This window comes from Malus sylvestris, chromosome 7 (assembly GCF_916048215.2).
Source record: "Malus sylvestris chromosome 7, drMalSylv7.2, whole genome shotgun sequence".
NCBI classification, from domain to species: Eukaryota; Viridiplantae; Streptophyta; class Magnoliopsida; order Rosales; family Rosaceae; genus Malus; species Malus sylvestris.
In genome coordinates this window covers 8,923,684-8,944,612 of record NC_062266.1, presented here as the reverse complement: position 1 = coordinate 8,944,612, position 20,929 = coordinate 8,923,684, and the positions used below count along the sequence as shown (strand labels likewise).

Genomic DNA, 20,929 nt, shown 5'->3' with positions numbered 1-20,929 from the left:
TTGAAAGGCTCGTAAAAGCCGGATTTATCAAGCCAGCCAAATATGTAGAATGGTTAGCCAACATTGTACCCGTTTTAAAAGCTGTAACAAGAGCAGTACGATGTTGTGTTGATTACAGAAATATTAATGGCGCTACACCTAAAGATGAATATCCTATGCCTATGGCAGATCTGTCTATAGATGCAGTAGCAAAACACAAAGTCTTATCTTTTATGGATGGAAATGCCGGGTATAATAAGATAAAGATGGCCCCAGAAGATATACATAAAACAGCTTTTAGGTGCCCTGGGCATGTGGGGGCATATGAATATCTGGTCATGCCTTTCGGGCTCAAGAATGTTGGTGCAACCTACCAAAGGGCGATGAATGCCATCTTTCATGATCTGATTGGCCAGAATATGGAGGTGTATATTGATGACATCATGGTGAAATCTAAGACGGAAGAACAACATCTGATAGACCTCAGGAAGGCACTAACAAGAATGAGGGTCCACAAATTGAAGATGAATCCAAAGAAGTGTGCGTTTGGAGTAAGAGCGGGCAATTTATTGGGATTCCTGGTTCATCAACAAGGGGTAGAAGTGGACAAGAATAAAGCTCGGGCAATAATGGAGTCGCCTTCACCCACCAACAAAGTGCAACTTTAGAGGCTGTTGGGAAAAATTAATTTCTTAAGAAGATTCATTGCCAACCTGGCGGGCAAGATCCAGCCGCTGACCCCTTTATTAAGACTGAAGGATAAAGAGAATTTCGAGTGGGGACCACCGCATCAAGAGGCTTTTGATGGTATCAAAGCTTATTTGACTTCTCCTCCAGTATTGGTACCACCTCAGAGGGGACCCTTAAAGCTATATATCTCCGCTTCAGATAAATCAATTGGGAGTTTGCTGGCTCAGAACAATGAAGGCGGGAGAGAATAGGCAGTGTACTACCTCATTAGAATTCTAACCGAGGTAGAAATAAGGTATTCCCCAGTAGAGAAATTATGCTTGGCTCTGTATTTTACTGCCAATAAGCTGAGGCATTACATGTTACCTTGTCATGTGCACATCATCGCCAAGACAGATGTGATAAAGTACATGCTGTCAAAGCCAATGTTAACAAGGAGGATTGGGAAATGGATTCTAGCACTATTAGAGTTCAGCTTCCAGTATGTTCCCCAAAGGGCAGTAAAAGGCCAAGCAATTGCTGACTTCTTGGCGGAGCATCAAGAATCTCGAGATGAGATAATCAATATACCAGGAACCCTGGAAGTTACTAATGTTTGGATCCCACCAGGTAAAGGGATATCGGGCAAAGAGGAATGGATCCAGCAGGAAATAAGAAGAATGGCTGGTTTGTGGATTACTCTTTGGAAGCTGTATTTTGATGGTTCTTATACTCAGAAGGCTTCAGGAGCTGGGGTTGTGATTATGAATCCTCAAGGGATTTATCATTATTACTCATTCCTCTTGGATTATCAAGGGAATACCAACAATCGGGCAGAGTACGAGCCCTTAATAATTGGTTTGGAAATCTTGGTGGATCTGGGGGCAATGGAAGTTGAGGTGTTTGGTGATTCAGAATTGGTAATAAACCAGCTAAATGGGGAGTTCAAATGCAGACATATCACCATGGCCGGGTATTATTTGGCGGCTACGCAATTGCTGAGTTATTGGGATTCTGAGATATCGGTGAGTCATGTTCCCCGGGGAGCCAACTTAGCAGCCAATGAGATGGCGCAATTAGCCTCAGGCATGCAAGTACAGGAGAGAAGATATGGGTTAGATGTCAAGATTCAAAGGAGAAATCTTCCTTCTATCCTGGAAAGGGGATTCAGCCTGGATATAATGGGTCAGGAGACTGAGAAAGAAGATTGGAGATCGCCCATCATTCTTCATTTGAAAGATCCCTCTTCACCTACCAGCAAGAAGAACCGACAGCAAGCAACTAAGTATGTCTTATGGGCGAAAGACTTACTAAGGAAGACTCCAGACAGGTTACTATTGAAATGCTTAGGCCAAGAAGAGTCTATGAGAGTAATGGCCGAAGTACATGAAGGAGTATGTGGAGTACATCAGGCGGGGACAAAGATGAGGTGGTTGCTTAGGCGATATGGTTATTTTTGGCCCAACATGGAAAAGGATTGCAAGTCTTATGCCCAAGGATGTGAGGAATGTCAAAGGCACGGTCCTCTCCAACATGTACCCTCCGTTCCTTTAAATCCAGTAGTTAAGCCCTGGCCCTTTCGAGGATGGGCGATGGACTTCATCGGGTAGATTTACCTGGCTTCTAGCAAGGGGCATACCTTCATCATTGTAGCAACGGATTACTTTACCAAATGGGTGGAGGCTTCGGCCGTAAAATCCATAACCTCAGCTGCGGTAAAAAAATTCATTGAAACCAAGATTTTGTATAGATTCGGGGTGCCCGAAACCATTGTGACGGATCGAGGGCCATCTTTTATTTCAAAGGAAGTTGAAGAATTTGCAAGCAAATACAAAATAAAGATGATCCAATCCAGTCCTTACTACCCACAATCAAATGGCCAGGCAGAATCCAGCAAAAAGATTTTGGTAAACATTATTAAAAGAATGGTGATTGAGAGTCCAGAAAAGTGGCATGAAAAGCTGGGAAACACTTTGTGGGCATACATAACTTCCAGGAGGGCAGGAACAGGCACAACTCCTTATGCTTTAACCTTCGGGCAAGATGCAGTGCTTCCCATGAAGATCAACGTAAGTTCTGTCATAATTCAAAATCAGTTTGGGTTACACAGCGAGGAATATATCGAAGCCATGTGTCAAGGAATTGAAGACTTAGATGTAGCCCGAATTGAAGCCCTGAACCAGATTCAGGAAGGGAAGAGAGCTGTTGCCCAAACCTATAACAAAAGGGTGAGAGCAAAATCTTTTAAAGAAGGAAATTTGGTGTGGAAAACAGTTCTTCCTCTAGGAGCCCAGCTTAGAGGTTTTGGAAAGTGGAGTGCGACATGGGAAGGTCCTTTCATAATTAGTCAAGTATTAAATAGAGGGGGATACTACTTGGCGGACCTTGAAGGGAATTGGCAGAAACATCCCATTAATGTTAAATTCTTGAAAAAGTATTGTCCTACATTATGGGATGTTAGAGATTGTTACATTGAGGATGATGCAAAGTAAAGCAGGTGTCGGGATGCTAAAGTACAGTGTCTGTTCACCAATCACTCAAGAAGACAGAAAGACAAAAGTTACAAATAATGTTTATTTCATTTCGACAAATTGGTGAAATTTACAAACAGAGTCAAATCTGATTTATTACATTCCATTCCTTCTTAATGCAATATTGTCTTCAGATGGTTTTCCGATGTCTTTCTGGATGGAACCCGATCAGGTGATCAGGTTGTGCGGCCAAGACACGCCTGGTAGGGGACCCTCAGACAAAGTCACCACCACATGTGATAGTGAAGCCTGATTTATCACGGCAACAAGCGGGAAGGCAAGCAATCGTGGGGAAACTGCCTGACCAAGGGTGTTGGAGATAGCGGGGTGATTGACCAAGGGTGTTGGAGATAGTAGTTATCTGATGAGAACTCTTTTTCTCACGAAAAGGGAGTTTTAAGAAACCCCATTTAAACTCTGAAGAACTCATCTCACAATTTTGGAAGAAAACTAAGGAAGCTGAAACACTTGGAGCAGATAAAAGATGAGATTGAGGATGATTTGTGGGGAGAACCAGAATTTATAGGAATGTCAGAAGGTAGTTCAAAGGTCGTGGGAAGATCGAAAGACTCCGGATGGCGTTAATCTCAATCAGAAAGTACGAGTTCCAAGAGTAAGGGCACAAACGCATGCAGCTATTCAATTAATATTGGCGCCTGAAATTCCAGGCTAAATATCAATTGAAGGGGGCACTGTTTGGATCAAAACTTAAAACTTTGGGCCCGGGGGAAGTTAGCCCAAAAAGCAGCCTAAAAAGGAGAGGAAATCGAAGGCCTAGTAAAAAACCCACCCGAAGTCCAGAAGACAGGAGAGGTTTTCTTCCCGACTAGGTGCAGGCCATACAGACCACTTGCTCACCTACCTAAAGGCCAAGTGGTATAGACCAGCCAGCTAATCAACCCAAAAAGTACTTTTAAATGGCAGTACAAGTAAATAGCTGATGAGTCACTACCCTTCAAACTGCATTCGGGCAAGGTTGCTGCTATAGGAGGCAAAGCTAAGATGTCTATAAAAGGAGAAAGAGAGGTCAGAATCAAGGACACTCAAACAAACAAATACAAGCACAAACTCTGCTCAAAGCCAGATTTACCTTCAAAACGAAGCTGTAGTCAGCCCAAGCCTTCATCCCTTTCGGAATAACCCTTTTTTGTAATAGCTCTGCTACCCTACTCAATTCTTGCTGTATCATCGATCTCTTTTCTGAAAACTCATTTCCCAGCCTGTTTTCTAAACTTTCAACCCTCTTGCAAGACGATCAGCCTTGCCCGACAAGGTTAAACCTTGCCCGACCCTCTTTGTTTTTGTCTTTTAATTCATTAGCCTAGCAATATGTTATATACTACGAATTGTACTCAAGTTATTTCTAGTAATATGGCTATTAAAAGGTTCTCTCAGTGCTTGAGTCCGATTTGAATATGTTTCCACTGTTCAAGTTAGATCTAAGTTCTAAGCCTTCGGGCATATAAGATTTGATCACCCTAAAAGTCCTTGGCCTCAAGGCATAAAAAAGAACCTGATGTGGACTTAACCCATCCACTACAAGTTTTGATAACAAGAAGTCCGAAGTTACTTGGGGCGCAAGTAATCTACCTATCACTTAGTTTTATTTCTGTTATATCATGATTACCATATAACGTTCGGGGACGGGATGAATTCTGATGAGAAGCCTCAAGGTCTATACCTAAGGCCCCACAAAGGCACCTATTTGGATTCATCCTGTTTCTCGGGCAAGAACATTGAGTATAGAAGGGGTTCTGATGGGAAGCCTCAAGGCCTATACCTAAGGCCCCACAAAGGCACCTATTTGGATTCATTCTGTTCTTTACGTTCAGGTAATCAGAAGTATGATGGTTATAAGACCCATATAACCAAGAAAATGAACCTTATGTGTTCAAGCACTAAGTTAGTTATTGATTGTGAAGCCTCAAGGTCTATACCTAAGGCCCCACAAAGGCACCTGTCAATAACTAAACATAGTCTCTCAAACATATAATTAAACTCAAACATCCGTTCTACATCTGTCATGCTGAAGATGGCAGTGGCACGCCTGAGCACTTAAAGGTTAATCTTGATTGTGAAGCCTCAAGGCCTACACCTAAGGCCTCGTAAAGGCATCTCTCAAAGTTAACTCTGTCCTTCTCTTTCAGACTTGCTCGACAAGCCTTGCCCGACAAGCCCGCCAGTAAAGTAGGAGCCCGACAGAAACCGTCAACCGGCGCCGACCTCTCGGGGAGCTGTGTGCTCGTCGGACAGGAAGCATCCCCCATGGAAATTCCAGCCACGAACACTACTTCATGCTGATTTAGTGGAGTACCTATACTACTGGTGTCACAGAGCACTTCACCATCATTACCTCTACTCTCGCTACCATTCTCATCACCATTCCTCAATCGTTACGGAGCCTATTACTTGTAAGACTGCTACCCCATATCATTTCATAACCTCATCATTATTTTTTAACGCATAACGGTACCAGTACCCAGTTTTTAATGGATAAATATTTTGTGTGTGTGTATGCGTGTTTTTTTTTTTAAACAAACAATATTATCTACATTAAATGGAGGGAGTGGGCTTAGGGCTGGTTTGGTATTCCTGTGCTTTGAAAAAAAACTGCTGTGAGAATAAGCAGTTGTGCTGTGAGAATAAGCGGCTGTGAAATAAATCAATAGAGTGTTTGGTAAACTTTTTTGTAAAAGTGCTTTTGAAAAAAAATCAGTCTGATAGTATGTCTTTTCATTAAAAGAGCACTGTAGCTCCGTGTGCTTTGAAAAAAAGCTAGTTTTCCAAAGTTGCAAATAGCAGCTTTAGCTTTTTCCTTTGATTTCAGCTTATTCTCACAGCAGCTTCCAAAATAAGCCCTTTTTTTTAGTTTACCAAACACCTAAAACCCTCACAGTTTTTTTTCATGGGTGTTTTCTTTTAAACACCTCACTCCCAAACCACCCCTTAAACTCACAATGGGCTAGTAATAATGGATATATATATTGTGTTGTGTTTATGTAATCTTCCTATTTTATTGCAGCTGTGATTCACCCATTTGCGGAGCACATAGTATATTCCTTGCTCTTCTCAATACCAATGCTGGCAACTGTCTTCATGGGAACAGTTTCTGTCATATCCTTTGCTGGCTATATTACTTATATTGACTTCATGAATAACATGGGACATTGCAATTTTGAGCTCATCCCAAATTGCCTCTTCTCGCTCTTTCCTCCTCTCAAGTATCTTATGTATACCCCTTCGTAAGAATCTCTCTCTCTCTCTCTCTTCACACGAGCGTGCACACACACAGATATGTATGTATAATGTAACGATATGTTCATGTTATATATGATTATTAAATACAAAAATATCCATATTCATATAAAGGTGGTATATAATATATACATATAGTGAAGTACACAAATTCAAAATAGGAAAAAAACCACTCACAATCTTGAACTGTTAGGGGAAGAAACCTAACTAATTAATGTTGTATGTTAAAAGCAAGTTTGTTGCTTTTTGTTAAGGATATGATAAAGTTGAGGTTGGATTCTCCAATGTAAAGGTAAGCTTCTTTGGTTCACTTTTTATGAAGGTTATATTATACATTTGGTGATTGTGACACCATATTGAAGTATCCAGACCAAAAGCATAAGTTGTTTAGTTGAAAGACCCAATAAGTACATGTAAATGTATGAAACACTTATATAGCTTAAAATTGCAACATTAGTGCCAATCAACAGTTAATTTGAAGATTATTATAATAGGGCATGTACCCACGCCCTATGATTTACTTTATTTCAACTCTTTTGATTTATGGAACAATTATTCAATTAAGCAACTTAATAGATCGATCTCGTCAACTGAAGACCCTTATATAAGATACGATTAACGTGTACAGGTTCCACTCTTTGCACCACACACAATTCCAAATCAATTACTCTCTCTTCATGCCATTCTACGACTACATATATGGCACCATGGACAAATCTACTGATTCACTCTATGAAACTTCACTCAAGAGAGAGGTGGAATCGCCAGATGTCCTTCATCTAACCCATCTAACAACACCCGAGTCCATCTATCATCTACCGCTAGGATTTGCTTCCTTGTCCTCTATGCCAGACACATCAAAATGGTACCTGTGGTTGATGTGGCCTGTGACATTCTGGTACATGGTGTTAATTCGGATCTGTGGTCGTACATTTGTGATTGAGAGGCAGCGCTTTAACAAGCTCAGATTACAAACTTGGGTTATACCCATATACACTTTGCAAGTGAGAACATTTTTTTTCTCTCATCTAAAAGTTCAACCATGCTCTAATGTATCTTATACATCAAAATATAAATTTTCCCTAAAAATATAGTTTGTTATTGAAACTTTGGTTTTAATAGACCGTTTAGGCAGAAACATTATTCATATGATTGCGCTTTGTTTATATAAATATTGCAGTACTACTTGCGATTCCAGAAAGGAGCTATCAATAGCTTGATTGAGGAAGCCATTGTTCAAGCTGAGAGAAAGGGTGTCAAATTTATAAGTCTCGGCCTCTTGAATCAGGCCAGTTTCTACCTACCAATATCTGAGTAAATTATATATGATCATTGTCTCCTTAATTTTTTATCTGAATTCACTTTCTAGTCTTTAAGTCGAATTATTGTCCAGGAGGTCCACTCTGTTATATATTCTGCAAAATAGATACATGAAACCCACCCCACCAATCTATTACTTTCTAATTTTAAGGGTTCATTAGATATTGGTCTTGAAAAATCATGATTTCTAAACATAAACCCACGTATAATTAAACATCCAACAAAAATCCAAAAGTCAAATAAACTGCCACATAAGAATATAAGTAACCTACTAATACAAATTATTTACAATTTTTGCCACAACCCACACTTGAAAATTAGCTTCAATCAAGGGCCTTAAAATGTAATTAATCATCCTGACGTTTTTTCTATTTATTTTGTAACATCTCACATCGTCCAGGGGAGTGATCCTTAAATGTATATTCTCATCCCTACCTAGCACGAGGCCTTTTGGGAGCTTACTGGCTTCAGGTTCCGTAGGAACTCCGAAGTTAAGTGAGAAGAAGGCCAGAGCACTCCCAAGATGGGTGACCACTGGGAAGTTGCTCGTGAGTTCCCAAAAACAAAATCGTGAGGGAATGGTAAGCCCAAAGCGGATAATATCGTGCTATGGTGATAGAGAGAGCCCGGGATGTGGTGGACCCTGGCCAGGATGGCCAGAATGGTATCAGAGTCAATCCCTGGCCGGAAGTATGCCGATGAGGACGTCGGGCCCTTAAGGAGGGTGGATTGTAACATCCTATATCGCCTAGGGGAGTGGATCCTCTAAGCCTTATATGTACATGCCCACCTCTTCCAGCACAAGGCCTTTTGGGAGCTCACTGGTTTCAGGTTCCATCAGAACTCCGAAGTTAAGCGAGTTCGCATGAGAGCAATCACATGATGGGTGACCCATTGGGAAGTTCTCGTATGAGTTCCCAGAAACAAAACCGTTAGGGCGTGGTCGGGGCCCAAAGCGGACAATATTGTGCTACGGTGGAGTTGAGCCCGAGATGTGATGAAGGCTCGGGCCGGGATGTGACACGATGATCCTCTAAGCCTTATATGTACATGACCACCTCTTCCTAGCACAAGGCTTTTTGGGAGCTCACTGGCTTCGGGTTCCATTGGAACTCCAAAGTTAAGCGAGTTCGCACGAGAGCAATCCCATGATGGGTGACCCATTGGGAAGTTCTCGAGTGAGTTCCAAGAAACAAAACCATGAAGATGTGGTCGGGGCCCAAAGCAGACAATATCTTGCTACAGTGGAGTTGAGCCCGGGATGTGATGGAGGCCCGGACCAGGATGTGACATATTTATTTTTAATTTATGCAAATATCCAGTGCATTACTTTAAATAATGACTACATTATTATTCGGTGTAATTATTCTCCTTATATATAACAGTTAAATGTCCATACTTTACCTATATAAATAATATCACCATATAGTTTGTAATTTACCTACAGTATATAAACAAAATATTCTCATATTTCTTTTGGCAATTTACCTATGATATATGCAAATAATATTCTCATGTTTTGTTGGCATTTTTCCTAAATTATGCAAGTAGGTAAATTTCAATAATGGTAGGTAAATTATGTACACGTGATTTACCTACATTTTTTTTATGTCAATCAAATATCTAGACTATATATGTAAATAATTTACCTATAGTTGGTTCTTTTTTTTTTTGTCCTAAAATTAATTTACCTGCAATTTTTATCTCCTTTAATTTATATATTTTTACTTTGACAACAATTTGTTTTTATATATTTTAAAGTATAATAATTTACCTATATATAATATGGACATGTTGTAATGGTAAATTGGAATTCCAAAGCGAAACTAACCAACAAATCCCTACATTTATATGCAAAATATTATTTTTGTAAAATCATTAATTCTCCCTTACAATTTGCATAGAATTAATTGTGTACATTAAACATTCAATAAGGGTGTTTTAGGCATCCGAAAATTTTTAAATGGGTAAAGTCAAACATAATTAATGAATTTGCTTATGTGGAGTCTAGTCAATGAGTTTTATTTGAGCAAAACATTTACGTCAGGTTTCGACTTACCCCGACCAGGAATGTCCACTTGGACTTCGAATCGAGTTGTGCTGGCCGACACTTGGAGGGTGACGAAGCCATAAAGTGTAGTGTAGTGGAAAAAAGGATGTGAATAAATTTAAACCTAAAAGTACCTAGTCAAAAGAGTGCGCGGGTGAGCAAGATTGAACTCATTTCACATGTGATGTCAGAGTATAAGACAGTATAGTAAATAGGATGAGGGTTATACCACTGAAGATAACCATCTCTTGAGATTTGCCATAATCCTCTTTTACACGTACGCACAACTACTAAACCTGGAAGGGCGAAAAACAAAGTTGAGTGGGTCAGAAAATAATGTTTTGTAAAAACCTTTTCAAAAACATTATAACCCCTCACCGTAAAACCAAGTATAGTTTCCAAAAATATATGTATTACGTATATTAAGAAAAATACTTACTGTAGCCTACAAAGTCTCAAGAAAATCAATAAAGTACAGCTATCAAGGTAAGCACAAGGTGACCGCAATCACATAATCTCGAAATAGTAAACACATCATAACAAATGCTCATCAACCTATGCTGACACACGAGTTCATACAGATAATTTCTAAAACGAACAGGACTAGGTGTAATCAATGTGCTTTAGTACTACGCTCACATGAAGGCTGGCGCCAAAGTGTAATCACATACGAGTTGGAATTGCCTAATGCAATATATACGACAGGACTGGCACCTACTTGGATCCAAAGCGAGCGAACAATGCGGATGTGAACATACACTTGAAGGACTAGCCATAGCCTTGGGGCGAGTACTAACACCGGGGTGCAGCAATGTTGAGCAGATAACATAAATATAATCAAGCCATAACAATTCAATAATTCTAGTTAACAAAGTAACTTACCTATGCATCTCGTAGGATTATTTTAGTTTTTCACAACAGCACAACAGTTCTTCTAACATTAATTAATCATAGCAGTAAAATATAATCATGGAATCTCATGCATATCTGTGAACCTATAGTGTTCAGAATAATTTCCTAAATTCCGTCATTTCGCTACTTCAAGTAATTTTAGTCTAAGCAAGGCATGCGTAGTAAATTCTTTTTAAAGTATAACTAGAAACTAGCAAGTACGCGTGTACTTATAAAAAGAAATGACCCAATCACAGTTACGCAGTTGAAACGAAGCCTCTGAGCCTTACTTGACCTCGTACATCCTCGGGATACGTTTTCCTTATATGTGAAATTACTAATTAACTTAGTTTAATAACACATAGACGGAAACTTAAATAAAACCTCCGAAGATTGCCCAAACATAGGGTTTGAATATACGAAATTGATCTACTCGACGTCACGGATCTACACAATTTGAAAGAAATCCAATCGGAGGCCGAACACGCCGCCATGTGCTAGCTAGGGCATGGCCATACGAACCAACACGCCTAGGCAAGGCCCTAACATAGTCAAGAATATTATGTCAATTTCCGTTAAATAACTAATAGAGTTTAACGGCGTTACCTGACGCCATTAGAATATTTTGTCGTCTTCTTCGGTGGTCCTCGCTAATCGTCGTTGTCCACTGCTGTGTGAACTCGTCAGAATCTGGAAATTTTCGCCGATTTCTGGGGAAAATTTCAAACCTTCATATCTTCTTCATTTCTCAACCATTTTTCATAAAATTTATATGGAAATGAAGCTTATGAAGAGAATAACACTATTGTACCTTTTGGAGGTCCAAAAAGTGGACGGAGGTGGCCTAAAAATGGCTTGAAAGGTATGGTTGAAACTCCGACTTCTCGAAACCTTGTGTTTCGAGGTTGTTTCTCCTTCAAACCTTCACTAGAAGCCTTAGGGAGTTGAGCAGAGGCCATTAGACTTCCTAAAAACTTGTAACTCGCTCGTAACTCGTCGGGAAAAACTAAGCCGAGTCGGACCTTCCGAGTTCGACGTCCAAAACTTGATCAAACCACATTCCAAGGGTATGGTTGTGTTCGTGGTGGTGAGACAAGTTCAAAAGTATGGTTTTAAGGTCACATTGATGAGGTTTAAGGGTGGTTCATCCTTGTTGCAGAGAGAACGAGAGTTCGGGGAGAGAGAGGAGAGAAAGAGAGAGAGAGTGAGACTTGCTTTCTGATTGGTGAGGTAAGAGAGGGAAAAGATGTGAGTGGTGGAGAGGGATTGGAGTGATTTAATTAGTGAAGGGAACCGGATACACCAATTAAGGAAGAGATTGGTGGATTTTGTACAATTTTAAATGTACAAAATATGTCCTCTTGACAGTATCCTAACATTGTAAATGTGTACGTACATGTACAAAATACCTGTGGTTAACGTACTTTAACGGAGCGTAGTGACGTGTAATAATTTAGTACAAAACCAGGAAAATGAAATTGAAAGCCGAAAACCACATCCATGTCAGATTCCACTTTTGTCCAAGAAGGGTAAAATCGTCAACTCACACCAACGGAAAAGAAATTATAGTGAAAAGTAGGGACGGGTTGTCATAGGTTTTATGTAAAGAAAATTGAGTTCCAGGGGTTAAAGTCATATTTTTAGTAATTTTAATGACTAGTACTTTTTTATTTATTTGTTTATATTTATTTAACTTCCGGTTCTAGGTTTTTTTTTTGTTTGGAAACTTCTGGTTCTAGTTAAAAAGCCGAATCAATTTTTTAGATCAACTATTTGTTTTGTCAAAGAAAAAAGGTTCACAACCAATTTTTCTGTAATAATATAAATGATAATAAGAAGAAGTGCGCTGGGTACGAATTCTATCTAACTATTATCCATTGGTTTTACATACTAAACACCTCATTATTAATTACCCTTTAATCTTTCACTACTTTCTGATTGCAAACTTTTGCATGCAGGGTGAGGAGCTGAATAGATATGGTGGTCTTTATGTTGACAGGCATCCTCATCTCAAAATCAAGGTTGTGGATGGAAGTAGCTTAGCTGTTGCTGTAATCCTAAACAGCATTCCAAAACGGACAACCCAAGTTGTTCTTAGAGGCAACCTCACAAAGGTTGCTTATGCCATTGCCTATGCTTTGAGCCAGAAGGGTATCCAGGTAAATATATATGTATATGTGTGTGTGTGTGTGTTATTTATATGTATCAAATTCATATGTCACGGCTCTAGCTCCCCTATAAGAATACAACAACAACAACAACAAAGCCTTTTCCCACTAAGTGGGGTCGGCTATATGAATCCTAGAACGCCATTGCGCTCGGTTTTGTGTCATGTCCTCCGTTAGATCCAAGTACTCTAAGCCTTTTCTTAGAGTCTCTTCCAAAGTTTTCCTAGGTCTTCCTCTACCCCTTCGGCCCTGAACCTCTGTCCCGTAGTCACATCTTCGAACCGGAGCGTCAGTCGGCCTTCTTTGCACATGTCCAAATCACCGGAACCGATTTTCTCTCATCTTTCCTTCAATTTCGGCTACTCCTACTTTACCTCGGATATCCTCATTCTCAATCTTATCCTTTCTCGTGTGCCCACACATCCCACGAAGCATCCTCATCTCCGCTACACCCATTTTGTGTACGTGTTGATGTTTCACCGCCCAACATTCTGTGCCATACAACATCGCTGGCCTTATTGCCGTCCTATAAAATTTTCCCTTGAGCTTCAGTGGCCTACGACAGTCACACAACACGCCGGATGCACTCTTACACTTCATCCATCCAGCTCGTATTCTATAGTTGAGATCTCCATCTAATTCTCCGTTCTCTTGCAAGATAGATCCTAGGTAGCGAAAACGGTCGCTTTTTGTGATCTTCGCTAGATTGCTCCGGTCATTAGTGTGGATAAGTATATAAATGGATAGAGATAGGAAAGCAAACACAAGATGTACGTGGTTCACCCAGATTGGCTAAGTCCACGGAATAGAAGAGTTCTCATTAATTGTGAAGGGTTTACACAAGTACATAGGTTTAAGCTCTCCTTTAGTGAGTACAAGTGAATGATTTAGTACAAATGACATTAGAGTACAAATGACATTAGGAAATATTGTGGGAGAATGGTCTCGTAATCACGAAACTTCTAAGTATCGGAGTGTGGTATCATCTTGACTTGCCTTATCTGTCTCATAGGTAGATGTGGCAGCTTCTCTGGAAGTACTCTTCCTCCATCCAGGGGTAGTATCTTTAACTGGTGGAGATGCACAAGGTAATGTATCAATTTCACTTGAAGCTTACTTGTAGTTTCAGGCTTGGTCAAGCGCGATACAAACCATGTAGTAGGAGTCCCCCAAGTCGCCGAGCTAGGGGATCTGCTGAAAGAGGTGACAGACAAGGTAAGCAATCAGAGCTCCGGCTGATTGTTCACCTTCTCCCCATCTTGCAGCAGCATGAAGGATAAAGAGAAGAAAAATGAGAAGAGATGATATGGGATACTTTTGCTTTTGAAGAAGTAACTTTCCACAGGCTTATTCTTGAACTGAGCTGGAGGGTTTTCTGGTTTCCTCCAGAGTATAAGGCCGACTGAAGAATTTGAGGGTCAAAACAAGTCCATCAAATCTAGAGTACGTTCGACCCTGCTGATATGGGATACTTTTGCTTTTGACAGAGTAATGGATGTATAGGCACGTGTGCTGTTACGCTTGTCTCCACATGCTTCCTTGTATCCTTCGCACTTGCCCTATCTGTTCCTCAAGCAGACGTGGTATCTTCCCTGGAAACATAAGATGTTGAAGATGAGTACTCGAGAGCAATGCCAGGTAAGTAATCAGGTAAGGGGTTCCAGGTAGTCAATTCCTGGTTGGGAGCTTGATTTCAAGTGCTGACTGATTGCTCTCTTTCTCCTTGTCTTGCAGGTAAAAACAAGGCCAAAGGAAAAGACAGGGAAAAAGCATGATATGGGATACTCTTGCTTTTAACCCTGATGATATGAGATATTCTTGCTCTAGTATAGCTTGTTTGCAGAGGTATTATCGGGGGGAAAGAAAGCTGAATATTTCGAAAGGCTTCGTTGGGAGTGCCCTCTCAGATATGAGGAAGGGTTAAGCATTTTTGCAGGTCTGCCTGTCCGTTGGGGATGGAGGTCGACATATATAGGAGTCTCCCTAACAACAAGTAGTAATGCTATTTCTTTACCCTGCTTGGTCATAGCACGGTAGTGGGAGCTGCCAGCTTCACATGTTTTAACTCTGTCAGAGCACTTTGAAAAAGTGGTATGTGGTATCTGGCTCTCGAGATTCGGAGAACGATGCTTCTTCGATTTTTGAGAAAGCAATCATGCTGGGGGTCTGGCTCTCGAGATTCGGGGAGCAATGTCTCTTTGATTTTTGAGAAAGTAATCATGTTGGGAGTCTGGCTCTCGAGATTCGGAGGGCGGTGCCTCTTCGATTTTTTAGTAAGCAATCTTGTTGGGAGTGTTTTCTCGGATGTGAGTAAAGGTTGGGCATGTTTGCTAGTCTACCTTGCCACGAGGCACAGAGGTTGACACACAGGGACTTTCCAATTATCCAGCAGTGATACTGTTCATTTACCCTTGTGGGTAATAATATGGTAGCTAGACCTTCAAAATTTATGTGTCTAAACTTTGTTAGTGCTGTTTCTTTGCTATTCTTTTACCTTTCTTGGTCAGAGCGATGTAGTGGGAGCTGCAAGCTTCACGTGCTCAACTTTGGCAGAGACTTTGGCAAAGTTATCTGTGGTACCCATGAGCTATTGTTGCGTGTGGGAAGTGGGTGATTGAACAGTAAGATTCATGTGCTTTCGACTTCACCAGAAGTCTTCGACAGAATGCCCATAATTTCCGCAAAGCTGAGTGTGCGTGTGACAGGTGCTGACAAGGCTAGAAAAGTAGGTGCCTCTTCGATTTCTGAGATCGACCCTCGTGATCTCTGAGCAGCCCAGCTTTTGAGAAAGCGAGCGCCTCTTCGATTGATTCGGAGAACGATGCCTCTTCGATTTTTGAGAAAGCAATCATGCTGGGGGTCTGGCTCTCGAGATTCGGGGAGCAGTGTCTCTTCGATTTTTGAGAAAGTAATCATGTTGGGAGTCTGGCTCTCAAGATTCGGAGGACGGTGCCTCTTCGATTTTGGAGCAAGCAATCTTATTGGGAGTGTTTTCTCGAATGTGAGTAAAGGTTGGGCATGTTTGCTAGTCTACCTTGCCACGAGGCACAGAGGTTGACACACAGGGACTTTCCAATTATCCAGCAGTGGTACTGTTCCTTTACCCTTGTGGGTAATAATATGGTAGCTAGACCTTCAAAATTTATGGGTCTAAACTTTGTTAGTGCTGTTTCTTTGCTATTATTTTACCCTTCTTGGTCAGAGCGATGTAGTGGGAGCTGCAAGCTTCACGTGCTCAACTTTGGCAGAGAACTTTGGCAAAGTTATCTGTGGTACCCATGAGCTATTGTTGCGTGTGGGAAGTGGGTGATTGAACAGTAAGATTCATGTGTTTTCTACTTCCCCAGAAGTCTTCGACAGAATACCCATAATTTCCGCAAAGCTGAGTGTGCGTGTGACAGGTGCTGACAAGGCTGGAAAGTAGGTGCCTCTTCGATTTCTGAGATCGGCCCTCGTGGTCTCTAAGGAGCCCAGCTTTTGAGAAAGCGAGCGCCTCTTCGATTTCTGAGATCGGCTTTCATGGTCTTTGAGCAGCCCAACTTTTGAGAAAGCAAACACCTCTTCGTTTTATGAGATCACCCTCGTGGTCTCTAAGCAGCCCAGCTTTTGAGAAAGCAAACGCCTCTTCGATTTCTGAGCAGGCGCCTCTTCGATGTCTGAAGCTCCGTCGAGTGCAGCTTTTTATAGGGGCTGGCATTAAGTTCCAAAGCACACTTGAATCTCCACCAGTAGAAGCTCCATTCTTGCACTTCTAAGATCTTGATTTGTCCGACTTCTTCTCTCTTCAACACCTTTGAAAATGTCTGGCCCCTCCGACCGTCGTTTTGACTTGAACCTTGTTGAAGAGGCAGCCCCGCCTTCTCCAGACAACATATGGCGCCCATCCTTCGTCTCCCCTACTGGTCCTCTTACCGTTGGGGATTCCGTGATGAAGAATGATATGACCGCTGCGGTGGTGGCCAGGAACCTTCTCACTCCCAAAGATAACAGACTACTTTCCAAACGGTCTGATGAGTTAGCTGTTAAGGATTCGCTGGCTCTCAGTGTTCAGTGTGCAGGTTCTGTGTCTAATATGGCCCAACGCCTATTTGCTCGAACCCGCCAAGTTGAATCATTGGCGGCCGAAGTGATGAGTCTCAAACAGGAGATTAGAGGGCTCAAGCATGAGAATAAACAGTTGCACCGGCTCGCACATGACTATGCTACAAACATGAAGAGGAAGCTTGACCAGATGAAGGAAACTGATGGTCAGGTTTTACTTGATCATCAGAGATTTGTGGGTTTGTTCCAAAGGCATTTATTGCCTTCGTCTTCTGGGGCTGTACCGCGTAATGAAGCTCCAAATGATCAACCTCTGATGCCTCCTCCTTCTAGGGTTCTGTCCAGTACTGAGGCTCCGAATGATCCCCCTTCAATGCCTTCTCTTTCTGGGGCTCTACCGACTGCTGAGACTTCTCCTAAGCAACCTTTGTGAAGGCTCCATCTTGTTTGTTTATTTTGACTCATGTATATGTACATATTTGTAGCTTATCGGGGATATCAATAAATAAGTTTTCCTTCATTTCAACGTATTGTGTTAAATACACCAAAGCCTTCTTCGCTAAGTTTTTTGAATTTTCTTTTGTTGAAGCTTGTATGTTGAAGCTTTCTGAGTGGAGCATGTAGGTTGGGGTAGTGTTCCCTTAATTTTCCGAGTGAGGAAAACTTCTCGGTTGGAGACTTGGAAAATCCAAGTCACTGAGTAGGATCGGCTATATGAATCTTAGAACGCCATTGTGCTCGGTCCTGTGTCATGTCCTTCGTTAGATCCAAGTACTCTAAGTCTTTTCTTAGAGTCTCTTCCAAAGTTTTCCTAGGTCTTCCTCTACCCCTTCGGCCCTGAACCTCTGTCCCATAGTCGCATCTTCTAATCGGAGCGTCAGTAGGCCTTCTTTGCACATGTCCAAACCACCGTAACCGATTTTCTCTCATCTTTCCTTCAATTTCGGCTACTCCTACTTTACCCCGGATATCCTCATTCCTAATCTTATCCTTTCTCGTGTGCCCACACATCCAACGAAGCATCCTCATCTCCGCTACACCCATTTTGTGTACGTGTTGATGCTTCACCGCCCAACATTCTGTGCCATACAGCATCGCTGGCCTTATTGCCGTCCTATAAAATTTTCCCTTGAGCTTCAGTGGCATACGGCGGTCACACAACACACCAGATGCACTCTTCCACTTCATCCATCCAGCTTGTATTCTATGGTTGAGATCTCCATCTAATTCTCCGTTCTTTTGCAAGATAGATCCTAGGTAACGAAAACGGTCGCTCTTTGGTATTTCTTGATCTCCGATCCTCACCCCTAACTCGTTTTGGCCTCCATTTGCACTGAACTTGCACTCCATATATTCTGTCTTTTATCGGCTTAGGCGAAGACCTTTAGATTCCAACACTTCTCTCCAAAGGTTAAGCTTTGCATTTACCCCTTCCTGAGTTTCATCTATCAACACTATATCGTCTGCGAAAAGCATACACCAAGGAATATCATCTTGAATATGTCTTGTTAACTCATCCATTACCAACGCAAAAAGGTAAGGACTTAAGGATGAGCCTTGATGTAATCCTACAGTTATGGGAAAGCTTTCGGTTTGTCCTTCATGAGTTCTTACGGCAGTCTTTGCTCCTTCATACATATCCTTTATAGCTTGGATATATGCTACTCGTACTCATTTCTTCTCTAAAATCCTCCAAAGAATGTCTCTTGGGACCCTATCATACGCTTTTTCCAAATCTATAAAGACCATGTTTAAATCCTTTTTCCCATCTCTATATCTTTCCATCAATCTTCGTAAGAGATAGATTGCCTCCATGGTTGAGCGCCCTGGCATGAACCCGAATTGGTTGTCCGAAACCCGTGTCTCTTGCCTCAATCTATGCTCAATGACTCTCTCCCAGAGCTTCATTGTATGACTCATTAACTTAATACCCCTATAGTTCATGCAATTTTGTACGTCGCCCTTATTCTTGTAGATAGGCACCAAAGTGCTCGTTCGCCACTCATTTGGCATCTTCTTCGTTTTCAAAATCCTATTGAAAAGGTCAGTGAGCCATGTTATACCTGTCTCTCCCAAAACTTTCCACACTTCGATTGGTATATCGTCTGGGCCTATTGCTTTTCTATGCTTCATCTTCTTCAAAGCTACAACCACTTCTTCCTTCCGGATTCGACGATAAAAAGAGTAGTTTCTACACTCTTCTGAGTTACTCAACTCCTCTAAAGAAGCACTCCTTTCATGTCCTTCATTGAAAAGATTATGAAAATAACCTCTCCATCTGTCTTTAACCGCGTTCTCTGTAGCAAGAACCTTTCCATCCTCATCCTTGATGCACCTCACTTGGTTTAGGTCCCTTGTCTTCTTTTCCCTTGCTCTAGCTAGTTTATAGATATCCAACTCTCCTTCTTTGGTATCTAGTCGTTTATACATATCGTCGTAAGCCGCTAACTTAGCTTCTCTGACAGCTTTCTTCGCCTCTTGCTTCGCTTTAGAAAGAAAAAAAACTTTTGTACAAGTACATTCTTAGAATGCCACGATCATGTTGTCGTGTCAGATTCAATACCACTTATTAGAAGATGTATTTGTTTTTTGAGTAAGGCTACATATTAAGTCTTATCAACTTGTCGTCATTCTTATATAAATTGTCTTACATGATGTGGGATCACTGATATATTATGAGATCATGTAAAATGACTCATACAATGTGACAAAGTTAGTGAAAAAGTTGAGAGTAAACTTGGTGTTTGTAGTATTGCTATTTTGCTCATCTTCTATTTGCATTGCACTTATTTCAGGTGGCTACATTACACCAAGATGAGTATATAAAGCTCACTAAATCGTTGAGTGCCACTGAAAGTAGTTTGGTTGCAGAAAGTCATGCACACAAGGTATCAATTATCATTTACAAATTTTGCTTTCATCCATGATATCCCGTTCAATTGTTTCAATACTTCGTTTTGGGAGTTGTTTTAAAAAAATATATGATAATGTGCTTGTCGTTAAAGGAAAATGAGTACAAAATGACTCTTTTTGTGTAAGACTGATAACAATTAATTTTTTGTATTATATTGGAAATATATATGCTAATGGAAATTTTCAGATTTGGTTGGTTGGAGATGGATTGACTGAAAAAGAACAGTTGAGTGCACCAAGTGGAACATTATTTGTTCCCTTCTCTCAATTACCACCAAAAAAACTGCGCAAAGACTGCTTCTACCACTACACTCCAGCGATGAAGATTCCCACATCTCTTGAGAATGTTCACTCTTGTGAGGTAAGCAATTAATTATTAACTAAAATAATAATAATTTTTAAAATTTCTTTGCCCATTGTTTCTTTGTAATTAGAAAATTAGATTGACATATATTTTCATATAACTTTTTTATCTCAGAATTGGTTGCCCAGAAGAGTGATGAGTGCATGGCGTATAGCAGGAGTACAAGCCTTGGACGGTTGGAAGGAGCATGATTGTGATAACACCATGTCAGCACTGAGAAAATTTGGCAAGCAAGTCTTCGACATGGCTTTCACCCTCTTGTCGTCACCACTCAACCGATGTTATTATCTGTGACTTCATGAAATGTTGTTAGCTTGCTATAGACAAGTTTGCATGCCGCATTAGCTATTAGCTGTCATAAATAAACTATTGGACCTCTTGTTTCATTATATTATATGATCAGTTGTGTTAAGAGAAGAGACTTTGTCAATCTTTTCTAAAATCTCTTCCATGTACTTATTTATTTCTCAAATTACCATTATGAAAGAACAGTCTGACATAATGGATGATGAAGTAAATCAGAAGTTATTTTAATTAAATAAACAAAAATCTCTTCCCAAATTTATCTTTTATTTGTCAATCCCCTAATTTATTACTCTTCGTTACCATGCAATAAAAACATTTTCAATGGAGAGATGAAAATATGAGTTTTATTCTAAAGGGGAGAGTCTTATTTATTTTTTTCTCTGACAACTAGAGGAAACCACCTCCTAAGATGCAAATATACATTTTTATTTACATCTTCCGG

At 40.7% G+C, this 20,929-nt stretch overlaps 1 protein-coding gene and 1 pseudogene across 1 annotated transcript; both read left to right on the top strand.

Annotated features, from left to right (window-relative positions):
- Positions 1–1,079: 1,079 nt before the first annotated feature.
- LOC126630065 (uncharacterized) lies at positions 1,080–2,258 on the top strand. The gene has a single exon (XM_050300231.1). The coding sequence runs from the start codon at positions 1,080–1,082 to the stop codon at positions 2,256–2,258; it is 1,179 nt and encodes a 392-aa protein (XP_050156188.1).
- A 315-nt stretch (positions 2,259–2,573) lies between these two features.
- LOC126630064 (very-long-chain aldehyde decarbonylase CER1-like) lies at positions 2,574–20,483 on the top strand (annotated as a pseudogene).
- Positions 20,484–20,929: the final 446 nt, after the last annotated feature.

Bases quoted from the DNA above. Each gene is read 5' to 3' on its own strand.
- LOC126630065 (XM_050300231.1), top strand. From the start codon at position 1,080: ATGCTGTCAAAGCCAATGTTAACAAGGAGGATTGGGAAATGGATTCTA.